The sequence below is a fragment of the Trichechus manatus genome, unplaced genomic scaffold, assembly GCF_000243295.1.
Source record: "Trichechus manatus latirostris isolate Lorelei unplaced genomic scaffold, TriManLat1.0 scaffold00031, whole genome shotgun sequence".
Classification (NCBI taxonomy): domain Eukaryota; kingdom Metazoa; phylum Chordata; class Mammalia; order Sirenia; family Trichechidae; genus Trichechus; species Trichechus manatus.
The window spans coordinates 12,066,279-12,092,052 of NW_004443967.1; the positions used below are offsets into that span (position 1 = coordinate 12,066,279).

General features: G+C 43.6%; 1 protein-coding gene across 2 annotated transcripts; it reads right to left on the reverse strand.

The window, feature by feature from the left end:
• Window positions 1-8,839: 8,839 nt before the first annotated feature.
• NSMCE4A (NSE4 homolog A, SMC5-SMC6 complex component) lies at window positions 8,840-25,182 on the reverse strand. Of its 2 annotated transcripts, XM_004374908.1 has the most exons (11): window positions 24,828-25,182; window positions 24,021-24,098; window positions 20,580-20,710; window positions 18,019-18,170; window positions 16,010-16,109; window positions 15,202-15,292; window positions 14,041-14,135; window positions 12,771-12,819; window positions 11,224-11,318; window positions 11,049-11,134; window positions 10,190-10,352 (listed from the first exon to the last, which is right to left on the reverse strand). In XM_004374908.1, exons 1-10 carry the CDS (start codon window positions 25,123-25,125, stop codon window positions 11,060-11,062), a joined length of 1,164 nt encoding a protein of 387 aa, XP_004374965.1. In that variant the 5' UTR covers window positions 25,126-25,182; the 3' UTR covers window positions 10,190-10,352; window positions 11,049-11,059. The 2 variants fall into 2 exon arrangements, 1 of the variants encoding a protein (XP_004374965.1); XR_002823811.1 differs by having other exon boundaries at window positions 8,840-10,352; window positions 11,049-11,318; window positions 24,828-25,125.
• Window positions 25,183-25,774: the final 592 nt, after the last annotated feature.

Here is a 25,774-nt window from a genome sequence, read left to right on the forward strand (position 1 = left end):
CGTCTGCAGATATTTTCCCAGTCAGCAGTAAAGCTGAACATCTTTTTGGAGTGTTTTAAAAAAGAAAGTGAAATCATGAAGCTCAGAAACAGGTAAACTTTTGAGGCCAGTTTCAACATTATTCCATTGTTGGCCACGTGCCTCCTTAAGTTGAAGAGGTTTTCCCTGTCCAGGTAACTTGTCATATTGCTCAGGTGACTTGTGCCTCACACAGCGGGAAAGAACCTGAGAATGACTATGCAGCACGCAAGGAGCCCTGGTGGTGCAACAGTTAAGTGCTCAGCTGCCAAAAGGTTGATGGTTTGAACTCACCCAGCTGCTCTGCCGGAGAAAGACCTAGCCACCTGCTGTCATATACCGTTTATGAGTCAAAAATGACTCCATCGCACCTAACAGCAACAACGTGCAGCATGCAGGAAATTCTCAGGGCACCCCTAGGTTTCTCCTGCTCTGCCAACTCTATAGTCTTGAAGGCTTGTTCCTACAGCTTGTATGCCTATTTTTATGACATCCTTGGTTCGTTTTGTTCTCTATGGCAGATTTGACTGTCCTTTTCCTGTAGGTTCTCATTTTGTATAAAGGTGGGGGTCTGTGGAATGACACGGACGGAGAGCACAATGCCACGCTCTGGGCTGAAGGTAGGAGGCTTTGGTCTCTCACTTTTCTGCACTGCTTCCATTCTGTCTCTTTGAAGCCTCAGCCTTACCTGAAGTCCTAGACCATCCTTAGGGAGGCCACTCTGGGATGTGCCAGCTTCGAACAATAGTAATGAGAATCTCCGAAGTCTTAGGTACCTGTGTTAACTCATTTAATCCTTAAAGCAAGTTCACACAATAGGAATCTAAGGCCAAAGAGGCTAAATAACTTTTGTCGAAAGTCATACAACTAGTAAGGGGTGAGAAGGAAAGTAAGGGGGAAAATGTGAATAAAAGAAATAGAAGAGGAAACCAAGAAACTCGTTGCCGTTAAGTTGATTCCGACTCATAGTAACCCTGTAGGACAGAGTAGAACTGCCCCATAGGGTTTCTAAGGAGCCGCTGATGGACTTGAACTGCCAGCCTTTTTTGGTTAGTAGCCAAGCTCTATAACCAATGCGCCACCAGGGCTCCAGAAGAGGAAAAGAGGTCAACAAATACTACCTGTATGGGGGGCAATGGTTCCCAGATGTCATATGTGCCGAAGGTCAGGGGCAAAGTTCTCGTCTTCCAGCCCCAAAAGAGGAAAACAAGGATGATATGGCAAAGCTTCATTTAGTCTATCCCTTTTTGGGGGTGACGGGAGAAGCAGCACTATTAGAATAACCTTTTATGAACTACTAATAGTAGTCTTTGTTTTTAATTTGCTTACTTGGCAGAATAAGGTGCTGGCAGCGCTATGTTCTTGCCTCACTAACATTTTTTACATTGTTATTGGGTGCCGTTGAGTTGATTCTGATTCATAGCAACCCCATGTGGCCCCATATGACAGAGTAGAACTGCCCCATAGGGTTTTCTAGGCTGTAATCTTTACGGAAGCACATCGCCAGGTCTTTCTCCCGCAGAGCTGCTAAAAAAACAAAACAAAACCCATTGCTGTTGAGTAGATTCCAACTCGTAGTGACCCTATAAGACAAAGTAGAACTGCCCCACAGAGTTTCCAAGGAGCGCCTGGTGGATTCAAACTGCCGACCTTTGGGTTAGCAGCCATAGCTCTTAACCACTATGCCACCAGGGTGTCTTCAAACTGCTAACCTTGCAGTTAGCAGCCGAGCACTTAACTGTTGCACCACCAGGGCTCCTTGTTTTTTGTTTTTGTTTTTTTTACCTTACTGGATACAAACTGAGCCGGCCAAGCACAGCAAGAGGCTCAGGGCTAGGCCCTGGGGATGTGAAGTCATTTTGCACAGCAAGAGCAGGCCTCCTTTGTGTTTCTTGAATGAAAGAGAAGGAAGTGAAGCAAGGAAGAGGCACTGAGTAGATGGGACCTGAGCTCAGGCAGGCAAAGGTAAGAATCAGAGAAGCTGAGGGCAGAGAAGAGGGACACTGTAGGAAGGCAGAGTGGTGTGAGCAGAGGCAGGGGGTGGCCAGAAGCACTAGGGAACTCAGGTGCCCAGGTGGTAGAGTCCCAACAGATGCTCTGCTCTGTGGGCCGCTCACTACCGGGCGGCCTCTGGTCGGATCAGAACCTCTCCCTCCACCATCTACACCTGCTTTGTCCAAGTCTATAGCCACTAGCCATCATTGGCATGAAATTTTAATTTAATTTAAATTAATTTGAGCATTAAAACTGTAGCCGAGTAAAATTATATATATTGATTACATATTTTGGGTGTGTGTGTGTTAGGTGCTGTGGAGTCAATTCTCAGTTAGCCCATGTGACATAGTAGAACTGCCCCATAGGGTTTTCTTGGCTGCAATCTTTATGGAAGCAGATCACCAGGTCTTTCTCCCTGGGAGCCACTGGGTGGGTCAGAACAACAAACCTTTCAGTTAGCAGCTGAGCACTTAACCACTGCACCACCAAAGCTCCTTATTTTGGATATGTTGTATTGTTAGGTGCCGTTGAGTCAGTTCCAACTCTGTGTACAACCCAACGAAATACTGCCCAGTCCTGCGCCATCCCTACAATCCTTGCTATGCTTGAGCACATTGTTGCAGCCACTCTATCAGTCCATCTCGTTGAGGGTCATCCTCTGTTTCAGTGACCCTCTACTTTACCAAGCACGATGTCCTTCTCCAGAGACTGGTCCCTTCTGATAACATGTCCAAAGTACATGAGATGAAGTCTCGCCATCCTTGCTTCTAAGGAAAATTGTGGCTGTACTTCCAAGACAGATTTGTTCATTCTTCTGGCAGTCCATGGTATATTCAGTATTTCTCACCAACACTGTAATTCAAAGGCATCCATTCTTCTTCGGTCTTCCTTATTCATTGTCCAGTTTTCGCATGCATACGAGGCAATCAAAAATACCATGACTTGGAACAGGAGCACCTTAGTCCTCAAAGTGATATCCTTGCTTTTCAACACTTTAAAGAGGTCTTTTGCAGCAGATTTCCCCGGCACAATACGTCGTCTGATTTCTTGACTGCTGCTTCCATGGGCATTGATTTTGGATCCAGGTAAAATGAAGTCCTTGACTACTTCAATATTTTCTCCATTTATCATTAAACGAATAATTTCTTTCATAAGGATCAGCACAAAGCTGGTTCCTATGAGGTGGAGGTTGCTATCAAAAAGTTCCTTGTTTATCTCCCTAGTTTATCAATACTCTTTATCCCCGTAGTTTCTTTTATTAGGAAAGACCAAAAAAAAAAAAAAAAATAACTGTTGTCATCAATTCCGACTCATAGCGACTCAGTAGGAGAGAGTAGAACTGTCTCATAGGATTTCCAAGGAGCGGCTGGTGGATTCAAACTGCCAACCTTTTGGTTAGCACTGTAGCTCTTAACCACTGTGCCATGGTACTTAGGTAAAAAGTACTTTTAGGTCCACGTGATTTGCTTTATGTAAGGTTTTTGTTTTTTAAAATTAAATGGATTCCTTGCTTAAAGGGAGACTCACACTCAGGATTGCATATATTCCTTTATTTAAAGAAAAAAAAAAAGGCTTCTATTATCCTGTTTCCACAGCAGGATAAATAAGATGCTGCCTTTTAGCACTTCACACCGTGCCTGGCTTATAGTGGATATTAGGGCCTGTCAGGTCACAGGTGTGTAAAAATTTTGGCTGAATCAGTATCATGTGAGTTTGACATCTGAGTGGCGTGACTTCTTTTAAATTTCAAAATGGCACCATGTTTGGCTTGGGGCGCAAGTAAATACTAAAATGTGGATTGAAAGATAACTCATTGCTTTGGTATGAAAATAGAAACGACTTCCACAACCTGATGTTCGAAATTCTTTTATTTTTTTTTAAGCATAAAATATACATATTCAGATTTATAAATTTGTTTTATTCTAAATGATACCAGTTTTAGGCTACTGTTTTCAAGCACATCTCTGAAAATAGCATGTTTTGGGAGGGATAGATTTTATTCCCAATAAATGAGAAGCTAGGTTGTAATTAATCATATTTTCTCCCTTTCACCTTTGTTTTTTTTTGTTTAAAAGAACTAGACACTTCTCAATGGGCTACATGATGACTTTGTCCAGATGAATGTTGCTTACCTATATGGTGAAGAGTATCTTGAAGTAAATATGCAGACTCATTTTCATTAATTTGTATTTCAACCTTGGTGTATTTTCTGCTTCCCTGCCTTTAACTAATGACTGTTATGAACACAATTAAATAACACGTGTCTGAAAAAGAGCCCTAGTGCTGCAGTGGGTAAGAGCTCGTCTGCTAACAAAAGGTCGGCAACTGGAATCCACCAGCCACTCCTTGAAAACCCTATCAGGCAGTTCTACTCTGTCCTGTAGGGTCGCTATGAGTCAGAATCGACTCAACGGCAATGGGTAGAAATACATTAAACTGTGTTAAAGCTCAAAAACTCTGTGGCAGCAGGGAGTGTTTAGCTGAGCAGCACACTGTGAAGATGACACGTGGCAGGGCCACACGCACTGGTCTGCCTTCACCAACTATTGTGCATGCGAGTGCAGGATCGACTCTGAGGCTTCCACCAATTCTACTTTCTTGGAAGAGACACTACACACATTCATAACAGACAGAAGTGAAAAAGATGTACTTGCTGCCTTTAAAGGTGCGCGGAGGTGGGGGACTCTGTTGTGAACATAGCTCCTCCTGGTGTCTGTGGTGGCACACAGCCCACCTCACACTGAGAGGCGCTCATCCCCAGCCAACCAAACTCTGTCTTCACATCCCACCTCACAGCAGTCTCAGGCCAGGACAGTGATGACACACAAACACCTGTGACTTCTTCTGGTTACCCTAGAAACCTACCCGGGGTGCTCTGAGGGCCAGCGGCAGAGCTGAAAGGCTGAAACAGGGCCGGGAAAGAGTCTCTTCAGGAAGAGGACGATCCACGCACTGGAGAGCAGCGTAGGGGGCGGGCGCGGAGAGGAAGAGTGAAAAGCAAAGATGCTGTATGTGAAGCTGGCGATCGACAGGGCCATGGCCGAAGCGAAAGACGCCGCAGAGAGAGAGCGCAAGGTTGCGAGTAGCATGGATGGGACCAAAGATGCTGTCAGGAGAGGAGCCGGGTGGGGGGGAGCCCCCAAAGGATCGGCAGGCAGCACTGGCCTCACCCTTCCAGCCTCCGCTGGTGACAGACTCAGAATGGCTGTGTCTGAGTGCAGAAGATCAGTAAGTGTTAGGTCCCTTCCTTTGGAGTAAAGACAAGAGTGTTCATTTATTTGGGAACGAGTGTAGTATAGGGAGAGAAGGGATATGCTCTGGAGTCACACAGACACAAACCCCGCCCCTGAAACCAACCCGGGGACCCTCGCCAAGTCCCCTGACCCTTTCTCGGCCACAGTTCTCTCTACCGTGAAATGGGGGATAATGAGTTGTTGGGAAGTAAAATAATCCATTTAAGTTAATAGCACAGTACCTAGTAAACTCAATAAATGTTGCTATGGCAACAATACTATAAGAACCTCTTAGAAAAGCATGAAAGAAATATGGGTCTGTCTCTTTAAGAAAGGAATTAAACCAGTTGCCCTAGAGTCGACCCCAACTCATGGCCACCCCATGTGTGTCAGAGTAGAACTGTGCTCCTTCGGGTTTCCAAGGAGCAGCTGGTGGGTTTGAACTGCTGACCTTTTGGTTAGCAGCCAAGCTCTTAACCACTGCACCACCAGGGCTCCAAGAGCTCTCAAGGATGCCTAAATGTGACTGTGCTCAATCTTAAGTGACAAATTTCTCTGCTTTATTTTTCTGCATTAAATTCTAAAAAACAAAGTTTTTTTGCTGTCACATTGTTTTATCTTCCTAAAGTGTAACCCTTTGACAAGAATCACGAAACACATTTGGATAACTTGCTGGAAATTAATAGCTTATAAATTATATTTGTTAATAGCTTTATACATAACTGAACTTAAAATGGACTTACCAACTTTGAAAACTTACTTTCTCATCAAAGCTAAATTCTCTGTTCTACCAACAATATAAAAAACAGTGGCCTATAGTATTTGAAACAGCAACTTGGTCTCCCCTCCTCGGTGTTAAAATAAAAGTGCTAACAAAATGAGACCAAGGGGACACACCAGCTCAGGGTCAAGGGCGAGAAGGCAGGAAGGGACAGGAAAGCTGGTAATGGGGAACCCAGGGTTGAGAAGGGGAGAGTATTGACATGTCATGGGGTTGGCAACCACTGTCACAAAACAATGTGTATTGTTTAATGAGAAACTTATTTGCTCTATAAACCTTCATCTAAAATACAATAAAAAAGGAAGGGTACTTCTGACAGTCTCAACCTAAACAAAACAACCTAAACACAACATGGCTTTTTGTTTATACTTTTATCAGAAAGTATTCCTTCCTTGCTTTGGGACCAACCAAACACCAAGGCAGTTGCCATCGAGTCGATTCTGACTCATAGCGACCCTACAGGACAGAGTGGAACTGCCCCATAGGGTTTCCAAGGAGCAGCTGGTAGATTCAAACTGCAGACCTTTTAGTTAGCAGCTGAGCTCTTAACCACTATGCCACGAGGGCTCCTGCTTTAGGACAAAGGAAAGTAAAACATATTAGAGCCCTGCCTATTGTCCCAGAAATACCTTCTGCTACATATGGTAACTGGATCCCAAATCAACTCCCTAATACAATTCATACCAGAGTAGAAGTTTCCTGAAACCTTTCTCCAAATCCTAGTACAACTTTTTTCTCATCTTCTCTAGATTGGCCTGGGCCAAAAGTATTCAAGACCCTCGGATTGCAGTGGATCCCCAATCCCCACTAGAAAAGAAGATTCAGGTGAGGAAATACATTTACCACGAAATTTGGAGCTAATAACAGGATCCTGAAAAGGTACCGCCAGGGTAGAGAGGGCTTGAGTGCTTCAAGGGGAAGGGCTTCGTCTGCTGTGTTCAGTTCTGCGACTGGTCCACTAAGCACCTCCTCGTGCCGGCTGGACAGTGAGGAACAAAATCAACAACCGCTCACGCCTTCACGGGGCTGGGTCTAGTGAGGGAGGTTGACGTTAAACAAATAGTCTCCACAAATTAACACAGTACGTGTCGTGAAAGGATGGGGTTTTATGAAAGTGTATGTGGAAGGCCCGAGGAAGTGACAATTAAGCTAAAACCTAACAAATATATCCATAGGTGCCATAGTCAGAGCTGCTAGATTGTGTATTTAGGAGCATATGAAGGAACAGGAAGTGAAAATTCAGCTTTTGTATGAGAAGAGAGCACAGCTTTTTGGAAGAGAAAAGTCGGTGTGGCTGGAACGGAGTCAGCAAGTGGTTAAACTGAGAAAGTTGTGTGGAGAGGTCATCAGGGACCATCCTGAGAATTCCTTCCGGATTGTCTCCTGGGAGGATGAGCACCCTCTCCCAGGCTTTTGTGCTGGAAAGTGACATGCTCAAATTTAGGTAATAAAAAGATCACTGCCTTTTTGCTGAGGCATTGGGTTTACACTAATGGTGGTGGAGTGATTTGGAAAAGGACAGCGCGAATGGTTGTACAACATGAAGAATGTCATTAATATCACTCAACTGTAGACAAAGACATTGTCGAATTGGCGAATGTTTTGTGGTGTATATTTTCACAATTTAAAGAAAGATCACTTTAGCTGCAGTGTGACAGTCCTGGTTGGTGGGCAAAGGGAGGGAATTGCAGAATTAGGGACACTAGTTAGGGTACCCCCTAGGCTGGGGGCAGCAGGCTGAAGTGCAGCCCATGGATGTGAGAGGTCTTTTGTTGGAGTCTGAAGTGACAAGACTGGGAAGGGGGAAACTGAAGGGAAAACACTCTGCAGTAAGAGACAAAGTGGAGATGCCAAGTAGGCGAGGCACGAAGTTAAGAGGCGAGGGCAGGGCAACCTGTGTACCTTGTCTGTCTCGTCATCATCATCCCAAGCTCTAGAGCCATCCTGACACATGGTCAGGCACCTGGAGGAATGACCGAGGCCGTCCATATCCAGGGAAGCTGAAATGTGACCATGCTGTACCTTACCTGACGGTTTTCTCTGCTACATTGTCCTGCATTACATTTAAAAGAACCAGAAGAAAGTGGAAGTGTTTCAGGGAGGAGAGAGTGGTCACCTCTGGTGAAAGCTGCTGAAAGGTCAAGTGTGATAGGAACAGAGATGGGACCACTGAATGCGGCCATGCAGAGATCACTCGTGAGCTAGATATGCGCAGCCAAGAGAAGTGCTGGGGGGATGGAAACCCAAGTGGGACGGACTGAGGAGAAAATGTGAAGCGATTATAGCTAACACCTTCAAAGAAGTTTACTATGAAGGAGACCAAAAAAAGGGGGTAGAAGCTAGAGAGTGATGTGCCATAAAGGAAGTTTCCTTTTTTGTTTAAAGATGATGTCTACTGAAGTGTGTTTTCACGCTGATGGGAATGATCCAGTAAAGGGGAGATTCTGATGGTGCAGGAAAGGGAATTTGATTAATTGCAAAACTGAAGTTGTTGATGCTCAAAAAGCACATGTAGAAGAGTTGGCTTTTGATAGGTGAAGGGGTAAAGTTTCCATTGTAAAGGTGGGAAGGCCAAGTCTGCGTATAGATGGAAGATGGTTGTCTTGGCAGCGGGAAGAGGAGGGCATTCCTGAGTAACTGCTTCTGCTTCCTCAAGGACGTCTAAGGCAAAGTCTTTAACCAGAAGGAAACAGTGGAAGAGGGGAGTGTTGGAGGCTTGAGGAGGAAGACCTGAAACATGGTTAGGGGACTTAGCTGGGGCATGGTTGGGGAGTGCCAGGCAGAGCCGACAGCCCCCTGGAGATCTGTGCACGGAACTACGATAAGGGACATCCAGCTTAAAAAACTCTAATATTTGCCTTCGACAAGAGTTTAGGTGGTGTCCAGTCTTCAGAAGTAAGGAAACTGTTAGCCCAAAAGTTTCAACAGGAAAACAAAACACTTGATAAGCTTAAGGCCATGTCTTTTGACTTGCGGTTTGCCAAAGCAGAGGCATACTACTATCAACGGTATCAAGAAATGATGATGGAAGAATGGAAATACAATATGGTTCCCCAATGGGAAATCAAAATAAAGGAAGAAGAAAAGAGACCACAAAGTCAAAAGACAGAAGATGTTAAAAAATGGGACTATCTAGTGCCTGAAATGGAGCTCCATCAGACAGAGAAGCACATTTACCGAGCCGAGCGCGCCAGAGGCCTCAGGGACCACAGAGACCGCCTACTCCCACAAAGAATTCCCACTGAAATACTTTCCCCCAAAATATTATCACTGGAGAAGGTTGAAAAGAATGAAAACATCCAGAAAACACCCAAAGCTAAAACTGAAAAGCACAAGGTGTTACAGGCGAAAAAACAGATAAAGGGACATCGAGAGCGAATGATTCGAGGGCGAGAGCTCACAGAGCAGAGGAATGATAAAAAGGATGCTCAGAAACTCTCTAACCGAGTCCCTCCTTGCCAAAAGTCTCTAGTGGAGAAAGAGATGAAAGAGTTTGAATGGGTCACAGCCTATCCAATTGTCCAGCCTTACGAGAAAGCCCTCATAGAAGTGACTATTATGATGGAAAAGGCAAAAAAAGAGGATAAAATTGAAAAGCCACTCCGAAGGGAGCTCTTGAGCATGCCACCGTTTTTGAGAAGTCAACTAGAAAAAAATAAAGTTTAAGTTATTTTCATGATTATTGCATGCCTTTTTCATACTAGCATACTTTCATAGTTGTTAGTACAGTTACATCCTGTACCCCCTAATTTCGTCTCTAAATGGATCAAACTGGCAAAAAAAAAAAAAAGTTAAACCACAGGCACTGTATCCCCAGGTGTTCCAGCTAGCTACCTAGCCAACAATTTAGAGGAGATGGAACAGAAGCTTCAGGAAGGGTCACGATAATCTTTAAGACGGGAGAGAGATGCGCATGGTTGAAGGCAGATGGTGTGTAAACCATCGGCAGAATCATATGAAATTGCTGATATCTCATCATTTTTCACCTAACTTTACAGCTAAAGAGATGTAAAAAGAACCATAACGATCCATTATGCCCTTATCCATTAGGCCATTAACAACCTAAGTATAACTTTCAATGGGACACGATTGGAGAAAGGAGAAGTCCCCCCTGCCACCCACCACTCCATGATCAGAAAATAAAGAGTAACTACAATTATACTGTGAACATGGCAGTGAATTTCCTTTAATCAAAGACAACCATGACAAATTAACTATCAAAAGCTACATTTTACTAAAAACAATCTGTCCTTAAAAATGTGTAATCATACAATATGTACAATACATGCTGCTTTTCTGTTTGCATTTCACTATCCATTTGAGTCCTAAAAAAAAGGAGGAGGGCAAGAAATAGCTGGTTAAGAGTTTATAAATAACAAAGTTCATTTAATACACACAAATGAAAGCTAATAGCTACCCCCTCGTCGGTAAGGAGGGCCTCGGTTAACCACGTTACACATGCATCTATTCTTCCCAAGGTCATAGAGCTAATAAGGGGGCAGAGGCACGATCATCTAGGACTCCTGACTCCCATACCCAGCTGTGTGCAGAATGCCAGATCATTGCTAAGACTTCTCAGAAATGTTTCCCTTCATAAAAATGAAGAGTACAGCATAACTCAGATTTCAGAAATGCCCATTTATTAACATCATTCCAAGGTAATTCTGTCCTAACCACCCTTTTCTCCTTTGTACCTATAAAATAATGGGACTGTGAACAAAACTTACCTAATCTACCACTGTATTGGGGGAAAAAATGGCAGACCAAGAACAAACACCCACTGGGTCTCTTTCAACAGCAAATCTTAAGATCACCAAAGCATCAAGTCCTATGAGTGGAACCTGTAACCACTATGCCCTGCCTCACCTTTCTCCCCAGTTATGGACGGTTCTAGGAACCTAAGAACGGGGCACCCAAGAGATGCAAAAATCCAGATTTCTCAGGAATGGGAAAAAGGAGGATGCCTTGGCATGCCAAATAAACCTGGACAAAACTGTGCAGCCGTCCATCAGAAGCAATACCTTGGGTTGCATCAAGTGCTCAGCCTCTGCTGGCTCTGACTTGAGGCAATCACAGCCTCTGAGATCTCAAAGGTCTTCACAATCTCCTGGCAGAGAACACAGAATGTTTAGGCGCCGGCTTCAACGCGAAGCAGGACGGGTAAGAAGGACGCCGGGGCGGCATGCACAGCTTTACCTCCCAGTCCCGGTAAGTCAGAGCTATAATTCCTTGATGCCTAATTTGGGTGTTATGGTCAACTCCCTCGTTTTCTTCGTTAATATTAACAGGCTCTGTTTGAAAGACAAAGTTTTCAAAGGTTATTAAATCAGAAGAGGTAATTCAGGCAGAAACTGATGAATAACGGGATCGAAACCTGTCCTGAGAAAATGTAATTGTTGTTGTTGTCACGTGCCGACAAGTCAATTCCAACTCACAGAGACACTATGGGACAGAGTGGAACTGCCCCATAGGGTTTCCACGGCTGTAATCTTTATGGGAACAGACTGCCACATCTTTCTCCCATGGAGCAGCTGGTGGGTTGGAACCAACGACCTTTCGGTTAGCAACAGAGTGCTTAACCACTGCACCACCACGGGTCCTTATAATAAAAAAACAAAACAAAACAAAACAAAAAACCCATTGCCATCAAGTCAATTCCGACTCATAGTGACCCTAAAGGACAGAGTAGAACTGCCCAATTGGGTTTTCCAAGAAGCGCCTGATGGATTTGAACTGCCGACCTTTTGGTTAGCAGCTGTAGCTCTTAACCACTACGCCACCAGGTTTTCCGCTCCTTATAATAGTACATACTTAATTAGGATTCTGTGCATTAGTAAGCTATTATAGTATTATTAGAGAGCAAGTAATCTCATTTGCTTCTTTCTGTTAAAAAACAAAACAAAACTATAGAGTAACACATTCTAATCATTTGAAAATCTCTGCCTATCTATGTGCCAAACACAGAGCTAAGCCCTGGTGAGTCTAATATGAAACTGAGAACATTGAAAGTAACAAATACGTGCAATGAGAGTACATCCTTCTCTACAGGAGACCTTAGAAGGGCAGGAGTAATGGAGAGTGTGAAATTACTCGAGTAAGAATTAAAAATTCACAGACCCTCAGGGAGAGGAGGAGGAGCTCACATCAGGGGAAGAGTGTTTAGAAGGAAGGAAATGACAAAAACGACTGCAAATTACAAACTTTTCTAAATTAAAATTTGAGGGAAATCCTATCACTTCTTATGATGTTGAATCAGTGATACAGATCAACCCATCGAAGTTTTAAACTGTAATCATATTTCCAGTATCATGTATTTTCAGTTAGTTGCACAAGATAAACAAAATAAGTTTGCTACCTACAATGAAAGCTCATTTACACTCACCCATGAGTATTATGCGCCTTTAAAAAAAAAAAGTCATCTATGAGACCTAACACTCAACATTTACCCTAAGGCAAAGATGAGACGGTCGGGGGAGCAAGGAAGCTAGATTAATGGAAACGGTACAACCAGAACAGAATAAATGAGAATGTTAACACACTGTGGAAAATGTAACCAGTGTCTCTGAACAAAATGTACAGAAATTGTTAAATGGGAACTCAATTTGCTGTGTAAACTTTCACCAAAAACACAACAAAATATTTTTTTAAAACACTCATTTACATCTAGTAAAAAATCAATTTCATAAACTAATGGCAAATATGATTTCTCTAAAATTAATTTTTCTGAACGTATCACCACTTACCTATTACTGGCAGTCGATCTTCGTCAAGTCTTATTCTTGCAAAGCCATCCTAAAACATAAACATGATTTTAGGTGAAGACCAAAATTTAGATTCAAATCCTGTAACTATTAGCTGAAAAAAATTCAATTAGAAAACTCTATCTCAGATACTCAAAATGTACCCTAACAATAAGAGGGAGATGATAAGGACAAGACTTCTCTAACATCTTTTTTTTACACAGGGCATCTCTTGGATTTCTAATCAGCTCTTCCACCCAGACACAGCCTCTTAAATAAAACTAACCATCTGACCTCTGATTCAAACATATCTGATTTGGGATACTGCACATTATATTATGCATAATTCTATCACTTGCCGTTGATAAAATACGCCTTTGTTATCATTTCTGAAGAATACTTTGGTCAACACAAGATTTTATCTAAGGTTAAAATGGAAGTCATCTAACATGCCCAGGAACGTACCCTGATGTAAAACTGCAGTCTAAAGCAAATTCCCATAGCACATGTCTGAATGGGGTTTTTTTTGAAGCCTTCATTTTGCAGATATTTCAAAATTAAAGAAGAGTTGCAAGACTGGTGATAAAGATCTCCCATACATCCTTTGCCCAGATTCACCAGTTGTGAAAGCTTTGGCACATTCGCTTTCTCACTGTCTCTCTCTGTTATATTTTCTATGAGCCATGTGAGAGTGAGTTGCAGATGGCCTGCCCTTTCCCCCTACTACTTCTGCATGTGTTTCTTGAGAAAAAGGATGCTTTCTTACTTGACATGACAACTATCAAATTCAGGACATTCAACATTTACACCACACTGTTAAGGACCCCTCGTGGCGCAATGGTTAAGCAGCTCAGCTGCTAACCGGAAGGTTGGCGGTCTGAACCCACTCAGCAGCTCTATGGGAGGAAGACCTGGCGATCTGCTTCTGTAAAGATTATAGCCTAGAAAACCCTATGGGGCAGTTCTACTCTGTTACATAGATTGCTGTGAGTTGAAAATTGACTTGGTGGCACCCAAAAACCACCACCATAAGGTTGTATATATTCCCATATTCAAATTTTGCTAATTCCTTCTCTAACTTCTACATGCAAACGCTCGTACACAAATTTCTAGCTAGTTTCTTCTGCCTACGTATCAATTAATGTTTGCAACAAATGGGTTTAAACAACATACTGGTTAGCACAAATACCTTTGCCAGTCCCATCCATAGCTTTTATGATTTACCCTTTTAAAAGTGTATAAAAGCAATAAGAGAAACAGTCTTAAATCTTACCCTTATAATGAAGGAAACGTGAAAGATGTTTTCTACTGTACGGGGAAAAGAATGTGGATCAATCACAAAGTCAAAGAAGGACATGGGCGTATCAGCTATAGAAAAAAGAGAAAAAAGTTCATCAAAACAGGACAAATTATTTTTGCTTATCAAACTGGCACAAATGTTACACCCAGTGCTCTGTACTGTCAGCCAGAGAGAGAGAGACGAAGTGGGCACTTATCCTGTTGGGGGTGTAAGTCCACCGTTCTGGAGGGGAATTAGGTGATATCTGTTAAAATCCGTATGCCCACTTTCCTGGTGATCCCCCTTTAAATAGGTGTCCTACAGAAATATTAGCACAAAGATATGTACAGATACTTCACTTCAGCAATTTACACAAGAGTAAAATGCTGTAAAGAACTTTACTAGCCTATCAGGAGAGCCTCAGTTAAACATATTTCTGATATAGCCACACAATGGGAATCGCTGAGAAGAATAAGAGTCCCCGGGTGATGCAAACTCAGCTGCTAACTGAAAAGGTTGGCAGTTTGAGTCCACCCAGAGGCACCTTGGAAGAAAGTCCTGGCAATCAACTTTCAAAAACTCAGCCATTGAAAACCCTGTGGAGCACAGTTCTACTCTGCCACACATGGGGTCACCATGAGTCAGAATGGGTTCGACTGCAACTTGTTTTTTTTTTTTGGTTTATATGTATTGATATGGAAGGATGCTCTCACTGAAAAGTCATGTTGCAGAAGAGTGTGTATATTATGATCAGCTTTGAAAAAGGCAAAAAAAACACCTATTTATATGTATGTGTATGTTTGCATGACTGACATAAATAGAAAAAAAATCTGAAAAGATACACATTTTTTTAAAGTGGCTGCCTACAGGGAGAGGAGGGTGGGATTAGGTACTTCTTAACCTTTCTCACTCCTGTGGCATGTTTTAGTTTTAACAGAAAAAAGTAACCCATCTTCTAGAAATACAAATGAAAAGTTACTTTACCTACGTTCTCACAAGGGATTTCTAAAGGAGAAGCCCCATTAAATGCACATGTCAAGAAGGAATCAAAATGATTCCAACATTACAGACAGCTGAAAATGCCTTTTTAATAAAAATACTTTCTTATGAAAGCAATACACAACCTGCTCCATTTCAACTTGGTGTCAGACTTACGATCTTCTTGAAAATAGGTTTGCAACAATCCCAAGATTCTTTCTACTTCTTTTTCTGTTGCTTCTTGATGAGATTCTTCCATTCTTTTTAACTGAAAAATAAAGTCATTATCAAGCCAACTGATCTACTTGTTTGCCTGTCAACCTTTTCTTCTCTCCTGTTCACCCAGACCCCTCTAAATATCTTTGGTTGGGAATTGCTAGCAGTTTCTATTCCCACCTTAAAATTTACAATTTATAAAAAAAAGAAAAGATTTCCTAGTTTCAGTAACATTTTTATATTAATTGCTTAATAGAAAAGTAACATTACCAAACCAACCATTTTCAGGTTGAACATAAAATAGCAAAACATAAACGGGGCAGTTTGGAACAATGGTTCTCAATCGGGGGTGATTTCACCCCCCATAAGACATTTGCAAATATCTATAGACGTTCTTGGTTGCCACACTGAGGGGGAAGGATCTTATTGGGATCTAGTAGGGTAGAGGCCAAGAAATGCTGTTACACATCCTACAATGCACAAGACAGCCCCTCGCAACAAAAAAGTTATCCAGCTCGAAATGTCGATGGTGCCAAGGTCGAGAAACCCTGGTTTAGAAGAACTAATCAAAATTACAGAAATGAGTTAAAACAAAGACAAGTGTTCAATCCAACAAAACGTTTAAAGGCTTATATAAAATGATTATTTAAGTGACAAAACCTAACTCCCTACGACTTAGAACAGAAAAGACAGCAAAATTGAAGGTGCGTTATATTAGTGGCTATTTTATCTTTAGGTACTTTCAGAAGCAACATTTAAGGAAACAAACCTGGTCAGGCATTGCCCTCTGCTCTTCTGTCGTACGAACTTTTTTTGGACGATCGACTCGTGGCTTTGGCACAGGGAGCTCTCCTTGTATTGAACCCAACCTAATGAAAAGAGTGCTGTCATGTCTTTATTGTTGTTGTTTTAAACAAACTGATTTCACTAACTAAAAGCAGTCCCCAAGGTAGAGTCAAATTCAGACCAGGCATCAGTGAGTGATACATGGAGCTGACATCAGACCAAGACTCTGGGTACTTAGTTCATGACATCCTCTCTGCTCCCTTTGTGTCTCTCAAAGAACTTCTAGGAGCTTTACTCAACCACAGACACTGCCTCAAACACCCTCAATTTGCCCTGAACAGTAAGCCAATGAGCGTGCCTGTGAAGTCTTCCCAGTTAGTCTCATGTCTATCTTGGAAAGCCAACTTCAGAGGCCAAGGAAGGATGACATGTTGGGATGAGGAATGGAACAGTTCAAGTGGGGTCTAGGGTGCCAGGGCCGAGGCTCAGAGCCTGGGACAACAGGTCTCCAACACATGTGTCTTAGGACAACAGGTCAAGCAGAGGCCATGGGATTCCTTTCCCTTTGGGAGTCTCCCCACCAAAAAAGCCCTAATGCAGACTTAAGCTGTGTAACGGATGTATGAAGTAGAGACCAAGGCCCTGAGAATATAGACCCATGTGATCCCTACACTTGAAGAGATGGAAGTATACATTATAGATGGACAGATATGTAGTCACATACAGACACATTTCAACAATATGGTAGACCCCACAGTGCTGTAATGGAGCATCACTCAAGAGGTATGAGAGCATCTGGGCAGAGATGTCTACCTATACATGGTAGTGATCTGGTTGAGAAATCTGATCCTACACTGGTACCTCTGTCTGGACGAGTTACTGGTGGCTTCTGAGTTGAAGCCTGTGGGATAAGTAAACCTCATCAAATGAAAAAGGGAGAAAGGACATTGTACGCAGAGGAAACAGCGAATGCAGAGGCTCAGAGTTGTAATATTTCATTGTGGCTGGGATTTGGGCTGGATGATGAAAGTTTAAGTCACACCACAAAAGACTTCATCTTTAGATCCTAGAATTTATGACAGAGCCTACCCCTCAACAGCAAAACACAAAGATTTGGTCTTTGTCCTATAATAAAAAAACTTGGTCTTTATCCTATTATTTATATATATATAAAGGGTTCTGGAGTCACCTGAAGGCTTGTTAAAAACAGATGCCTGGTCCCACACCCCAGATCTACTATATTTACATCCCCAAAGCCTTCTAACTGAGACACTGCCAATCCTAGGAGGTTTAGGAGGGTGAATCAGAGTAGACACATGCCTGGGACCTACATCACGTATGGAAGAAATGACCGAAACAATGGGATGGTTACCCTACAGAAAGTATGTGCTGGGGAACACAACCAATGAATGTTCTAGAAGGTTGTTTTACAAAAGAACCAGTAAGAGCTCTTCTTGGTTCCTCCATAAGACTGTGGCAGGAAGTTAGGACAGCCAATTTCCTTGAATATGAAGAAAAACTTTTCAAAATTAGAGGTGTAGCCAAAAAATGAAGTGGGCTGTTGATGTGACATTGACTCAACTAGTATTCAAATATGGTCAGTGATTATCCATTAGGGACTCATAACAACTTCCATGTTACGTCTATTGGTGCACTCTCTTACGATACCTTAGTAGGAGGTATCCTCGTCCTACGTGGTAAGGACTGTAAAGATAACAAAACAAAACAAGAGACAATGTGCCACAGACCTGAAGTCACAGCTAAGAAAGCAAAGGAGCCCAGACAGTCTTGGTAAGGAGGCTCCAGCCCATGGCCTTTCCTGCTAACACAGGACAGGGTGGCCTTTAAAGTTCCATCCCCATCAAGAGTTTAGGCGTTTTTAAATGGCATCATGATCATCTCCTCTACAATACCAAGCATCATCTTTATCTCTAAAATAAACAATTAAAGGTTTACAAATGGCTGGTCTGTCAGATTTTGAAAATATCTTACAGAAAGTGGAATGTATGGGTTTTATTAAAGGTGTTTTCTGCTGTTTTGCCTGATATTTTCCAGGAGTCATAGACTATCAATTCAAAATCAGAACTATCTTCATCACGGATGAGTTCTTCAGCTTCTAGCGGATTTACACCCATATGTGTCAGCTACAAAAATGAAGGAAAACAAAAAACCCCAGTTAAGCCACAAGACAATCATTCACTACATCCAATTATCTGTATCACTACAACTTTAAGAGGTCAGAGACAACACCTGTTTTCAGTGTTCCAGCATGTTGGCTAAATTCCTTATTACAAAGATAATTTTATATGGAAATTCCTATCTTATTTTTAGCAGAAAATATTCCTTAACATACTTAGGGGACGTTTGGTGACAACGTGAGATGTTCCAGACCAGTGGCTCTCAACCAGGGCCATTCTGCTCCCCAGGTAGCATCTGTCAATGTCTGGAAATATTTTTGGTTGTCACAACTGGGGTAGGGGTTACTACCGGCATCTAGTGGGGAGAGACCACAGATGCTGCTCAGCATCCTACAATACACAGGATAGCCCCCACAACAAAGACTTACCCAGCCCAGAAGGTCCATAGAGCCGAGGCTGAGAAGTCCAGCTCTACTTCACTGGCAGGCTGAGGGCTTAGGTATGCCCTAAAAAGAACTAAGCCCATCGGAAATTTTTGGATCACAAGTATAGTTCATTTTGAAAATATTAATAAAGCTGTACTAGCTTAAAAAGATAAAATCACACCCAAATCAAAAGCTCTAAGACAGAACAGGGAAGTTGAGCTGGCTTTCACATTTTAATTTTTAACCAATCTCCTAGAGCACCCTAGTGATGTCTACTGAGCTTGTATCTCAGTCTATCCTGAGAGCAGTGGCCCAGCATCAGTGAGAGAATCATCCATCTTAAAAGTGCTCCCTGGGAGGAGCTGGTGGATATCTAACAATTTTCTCATTTTGACCTATTACACTGAATTTACCTTTATGAAAGTACCCTTTGACTGTATTATACTATAAACTACTTAGAAGTTATCAAATTACAATGGCCATAGCATATGGAAGCAATAATCACAAAGACCTCAGAGAGCTTAACCCTATTAAAGGTAACCACACTTTGAAGAAAAGATGCTACAAGATCCTGACTGGAGTGCAGCCTTCAGTTCCCCTCCATTCTGCCACCTGGCCCTAGCACCACAGCCTGTGGAAGGAACACTTACATTTATATCCAGTCAAATCTACCATCTTTTCTTTATAGTGTTTGTATTTGGTGTTAGACTTGGAAAGGTCTTCACCACCCTGAGATTGTTGTTGCTGGGTGTCATCGAATTGATTCTGACTCATAGCAACCCCATGTCACAGAGCAGAGCTGCCCCATAGGGTTTTCTTGGACGTAATCTTTACGGGAGCAGATCGCCAAGTCTTTCTCCCACAGAGCCGCTGGGTAGCTTTGAACCGCTGACCTTTCGGTTAGCAGCCGAGTGCTTAACCTCGTGCCACCAGGGCTCCTTATCCTGAGATGAGACAGCTATTAATTTGGAATTTTATACTTAATGCTATAAAACTTCTGGAACTTATTTCAGTATATACAGTACAAAGCTTAAACTGGTAAATAAAAATAAATTTACAAAAATAACTCTATGGTCACTTTATGTATGGAGCTGTACATTAGCGAGCATTTTTCTAAATGCATTATGCTTAACAATGAAAAAGAAAAAAAAGGAAGAAAGAAAATTCTAAGGATTTAAAAACAATAAATTGAAATGCTCATCTGCCTTGTGCAAAATAATTACTTTATCAGGCCAGGCCTCACGGTACTAAATCCTTTTAATAAGCACTTAACTGACATGAACATCCAGCCAGAAATTAAATGTTCACACCAAGCTGCATCTATCTGTGATCTGTGTTAGGGCAGAGGCTGGCTCAACATAGAACTGAAAAAAGACAGTAAAGTAACATTAGTCTCAGTGTGCTTTTCTAATAAATCCATGTAGGAAAAGTTTTAAAATTTCAGGGAACAACTGTCAAGCTTATTAAGAGAAAAAAAAAGAAAAGTGAATAAAAGAAAGAAAAAACAATCATATTCATATGGTTTTGAAATATTCTCAAAGACGGACCAAAACAGGCTGCCTCCACCAGGCCTAACTCATCTCCAGCTGAGTTCTACCCCCTGCAGTGGTGGGCTTTTTGGCCCAGCCCAGGACAAAGGTCCCAGGTTGCTGAGAATAATCTAGAACACTTAAGAACTGATAGCTAACTGAGAGGAAAAAGAAAACCAAAAATGGCAATTTGTAAATAACCATAGCACCCAGAGTAAAAACAGAATACTAAATCCGTGCTCTAACGACCACCCTGAATCCCACCACGTGGAGCTATTTCATTTGTTTAATTTGCTAAGATCTCTTTGGAGGAATCCAAGGAGACCGGGAAAACAAAAAAAAAAAAGGAAGAATGAAGTGAAAGCTATTAGCATATGGATATAAGTAAAGCAGATAACTTAATTACATACTAGAAGATAACAAAAACATTTTTTATTAAGATTCTGTAGCATTGAACTTACTAGAGTCTCGACGTATCTTAACATATCAAACGAGTTCAGATCAGAGCGCAGCTGCTTTGCTTTCTCTTTCCCCAAATCAGAAGCCAAAACAAGAAACTGGGCATCTAGGGCTGCTTCTCTTGCTCGGGACACTATTAACAAAAAGGAAAATATACACATTACAAAATACACATTATCATAGTTATTTTCCCTAAATTCCCAACTACTTACTAGGCATTTCCCAATGGACCAAAAAAAAAAAAAACTCTCAATATGCTGAAAACAGATGCATCTGCTGCTAAAAGTGGGCCCCCTACCCAATTCATCAAAATTTCGATTTGAATGAAAGCTGGCTAGCCTTCCTAAAAGACCCTCTCTCTCATTTTCCTACTCCTATTAACTGAACCACAACCTTGTAATAACCCCAGTTTAACCAGACTTCTTTCATCTCTAACACTGGCTTTTCCCTTTGACCCAAAAGCCCATTGTGATACTGTTACCATCTGTGCTGCTGAACTTAAATCGAATGCCCACTGCACATGCGGCACCATGCTTGTCATGGTAGTTTGCTGAACAGAAACAGGTAAGTTGCCAAAGAGCCACAAATGAAATCACGGCTATGGGCCGGGCTTGTGTTCACGAGGTTCACACCACTCCAGGGAGACACAACCACCGCAGCAAAAAACCCGTCACCGTCGAGTCGATTTTGACTCACAGCAACCCTATAGGACAGAGTAGAACTGCCCCATAGGGTTTCCAAGGAGCAGCTGGTAGAGTTGAACTGCCTACCTTTTGGTTAGCAGCCGAGCACTTAACCACCGCACAACCAGGGCTCCTTAACACAAGTAGAGTCCTCTCAGACTTGAGTAGTAACCGCCTCACTTTGAGGGCTTGAAAAACCAATTGCTGGGCCCCACCCTAGACCTTCATGGAAAGCCCTTCTGAGCTGCTCAGCAAATGGTAAGTGCACAAGAAAAGTAGTATTACTGTTTTATGGATTGAATTCTGTCTCCCAAAAATAGGTACTGTAAATCCTAACCTCTATGCCTGTGGTTACAATCCTATTTGGGAATGAGTTTTCTGTCTTACTAAACAAGGCAGGATTAGTGTAGGTGTGCCTTGAGTTAAGCTCTTACTAGAAATAAAAAGAGCAGACTAGGCAACCAGAAACGCGGGATGACAGATGTCAAAGCCACATGGAGGTCTCCAAGGAACCAGGAAACAGAAGCTAAAGAGACCAGGACCTTCCCCCAGAGCCAACAGAGAGAGAAAGCCTTCCCCTAAAGTCAGTGCCCTGAATTAGGGCTTCTAGCCTCCTAAGCTGTGAGGAAATAAATTTGTTTGTTAAAGTCACCCACTTGAAGGATTTCTGTTGTAGCAGCACTAGGTAACTAAGGCAGAATTTGGTACCGGGAGAGTAGGGTGCTGCTCTAACAGATACCTAAAATGTGGAAGCGGCTTTGGAATTGGATGAAGGGTAGAGGCTGGAAGAGCTTTAAGGTGCCTAACAGTAAAAGCCTAGATTGCCTTGAAGAGACTGCTGCTAGAATGTGGAGGTCAAAGGCAATTCTGGTGAGGGCTCAGAAGGAAGTGAGGAGAGCTACAGAGAGTCTCTATTGTCTTAGAGAATACATATGGCGCCAGAAATAGAATGTTGCTAGAAATGTGGACATTATTAAATGTGCTTCTGGAGAGGCTTTAAAAGAAAATGATGAACATGTGATTGGACAATGGAGGAAGGGCGATGCTTTTTATGTAGTGGCAAAGAACTTGTCTGAATTACGTTCAAATGTTTGGTGGAAGGTAGGACTTGTAAGTGATGAACCTGGATATCTGGCTGAGGAGAGTTCTAAGTCAGATCTTAAAGGGGCCATGTGTTTTCTCATTGCCGCTTATAGCAAAATGCCACAGGAAAGAGATGGACTTAAAAATGAGCTGTGACAAACGAAAACTTAAAAATTTGGAAAATTCTGTTGTACAAACTAAGGACACGTGTCCTAGAATGTTCACCCAAGGACATGACTATACAATCTTTTGTTAAAGAGACTAAGCCTGTGACTGATGGATCTAACCAACTACCACAGCAGAAAACCCGTCAGCTTAGACTGAAGGGGACAGAGAAAGAACGAAAGGAATTGGAATTCTACAGGCAGGAAACAGACCAAAGGAGCTATATCTGTCGTCCTCCAAGAAAAGGATAGGACATCCCTGGAACAGCTCAGAGATCGGCAGAACAGTTGGAAGGAACACAGGAGGCAGGGCCTTCTCGGTTTCAAAGGATGGGGCCACAATCCCTGGATCTCAAAGGGTGGGGCCATAGCCTCCTAGGTTTCAAAGAGTCAGATCTGTGCCAACTTGGTTGCCCAAACCCAAGGGAACAGAGTTGCCACCCCAGGGGGCCTAGAAGGCAGAGCTGAAGCCCAGGGCTGAGGGGCCTCCACCCAGAATCCAGAGATCGTGGCCAACACCCAGTGTCTAGAGGGCAGGGCCATTGCCTAGATAGTCCCAAAGAACAGAGGATTATTTTCAAGCCTTGAGCGCTAACAGAAATTGTTCTGCTGATTTTGGACTTGCTTGGTGCCTGTTACCCTTCTTTCCCTCCAATTTCTCCCATTTGTAATGGAAATGTCTACTTTGTGCCAGTTCCACAATTGTACTTTGGAAACAGATAACTTGTAGTCTAGATTTCACAGGGTCACAGATGAAGAGAAATTTTGTTCCAGGATGGGATATGCCTAATATCTCACCCATATTTGATTTAGATGATTGAGAAGATGAGGTTTTGGACTTGGAGTTGACTTAGAACTTTTGGGATGAAATGATGGGGTGAATGTGTTTTGCATGTGGCAAGGATGTGAAGTTTGGGGGGTGGGTGGCAAAGGGTAGAATGTTATGGATTGAATTGTGTCCCCAAAAAATATATACTGGAAATCCTAATCTCTAGGCCTGTGGTTATAATCCCATTTGGGAATGAGTTTTCTGTTATGTTAATAAGGTAGGGTTAGTGTAGGGTGTGTCTTGAGTTAATCTCTTACAAGAAATAAAAAGAGCAGATTAGGCAAGCAGAGATGGGGGACTACAGATGCCAAAGCCACATGGAGATTTCCAAGGAACCAGGAAACAGAAGCTGAAGAGACAAGGACCTTCCCACAGAGCAGACAAAGAAAGCCTTCCCCTAGAGCCGGTGCTCTGAATTAGGACTGCTAGCCTCCTAACCCCGAGAAAATAAATTCCTGTTTGTTAAAGGCAACTACTTGTGGTATTTCTGTTATAGTAGCCCTAGATAACTAAGACACTGTTACAATGAAAAAGTTCAAAAATTGGTAAAGCACTATTATACATGTGGGAATTATTATTCATTTTTGGATGTCAATGACTTGGCTCTTACACACAACTAATCAAAATGATCCTAAATCGTATCATGACAAAAAGCTTCTGTATGAACATGAAATAATAAATTACCTCCATTAAACAGAGTGTCGGCCTCTTCAAGGACCTCTGTTAATTTGTCACCAGCATTCAGTATATCCTCCCGGTTTTCTATTTAAAAAGAGTCAAACTTTGGGAAATTCGCTCATCAGGTGCTAATAAAATCATTGACAGTTATCATCAGCAGTTATGAAATCAAGCCGGTACCCTGCTCCCTGGGAAAGCACTTCAAACATCTTTACTTTTTAACCAAAATGGTACGGGAAGAGAAAGGCGACTCTGCCCTTAAACAACATGAACTTTAAGAGGCAGGCCTGGTTAACCTTCCCCCAAAGGGCCTGCCTTGCGCAGCCTCTGGGGAGTGCTCCCTAGAGCGGTTCTCAAAGTTTGGCAAGCGTCTGAATCACCTGGTGGGCGAGTCAACAGAGCGCCAGGCGCACCTCCCAGAGATTCAGACTATCTGGGTCCGGGGTGGGGTCCGAGAGTTTGCATTTCTGACAGTTCTCAAGGGGCGCGGGATGCAATAAAAAGAACATGTGCCCGCGTCCTGCACTCCCCCTAGGACTAGCTGCCCGGGCTCAGGAGAGTCACCGGACGGGTTTGGCCTCCAGCTTTGCCATTCTGCAATTCGGGGACCTGCTGTGTCTCCCCGCAAGGTCGTGATGGGGTCCCAAGGACAAAACAAATGCGGGCGCACTTTGTAAACAAACAAAGGCGCGGCCCGAATGCGAGGGCTGTCACCAAGTGCGAATTACAAGAATAAAAAGTAACCAGCTTCGCCGCGCGGGCCGGGGGCCTTCCCGCTGGGCGCACGGGGACCGCTTGGCCCGCGCCCCTTACGTTGGACGGAGTTGATGAGCGCCCGGTACTGGTGGCGGATCTGGCGGCACAGGCCGTGGTCGGTCTCCGCCTCCAGGCTCGCCGGGTCCAAGCCCTCGTCCCCCGAGTCCGACGGCTCCTCCTCGTCCAGGCTCGGGCGCTCCAGGGCCTCCCTACGCTCGGGCGCGGCGCCGCGGCGGGCTCCCGGCGACAGCGGCGACCGCGAGCGAGAGCGGGTGCGGTCCCCGTGCGCATCGCGGTCGCGGTCCCGGCCACGGCCTCGGCCCTCGGACCGGCGGCCTCTGCTGTCCCCGGACATCGCGCCAGTGCTCCGTGCAACTTCGGAACGGCGGAAGTTCGCGCCAGAAACTGAAACCCCTGCTTTGCGCGCGCCGGCCTCCCGCGAAACCAGCCCGGGCGGCGCGAGCGCACAGCGACGCCTGTGGCCGGAGGCCGGCGAAGAGGCGCGTCCAGATCCTGAAGAGCGTACGGGGCTCGAGTGCCTCCTGGCTGCTGGGACCAGGCATGGGCCAAGTGCCCCCAGGCCCCTGACATTGGGAACGGTAAGATCCTGTTGGTGATCCGTGATGGGCTGAGTGCCCTTAGGCCCATGACAATGGGGACACTAAGATCCTGCTGAGGGCCAGTGATGGGCTGAGTGCCCCTAAGCCCCTGACATGGGGGAACAGTAAGATCCCGCTGGGGGCCGGGCATGGGCTGAGTATCCCTTAGGTCCCTGAAGAGGGACCTGTTTGCTCCCATGACATTAGGGACAGTCAGAGCCAGCTACTACAACACTTACCCCACATTTTAGGATCTTGGTGTTCTGGTCCTCCACGCCCACCTCACTAGGCCTTCTTCATCTTCCCGAGGTCTCTGGCTCCCCAGGACACAGCCACAGCCTGGCAACGCCATGGGCCCGCAGCCCTGGTTTCCTGAGCTTGGTCCTTGTAGTTGAATGGGATGAG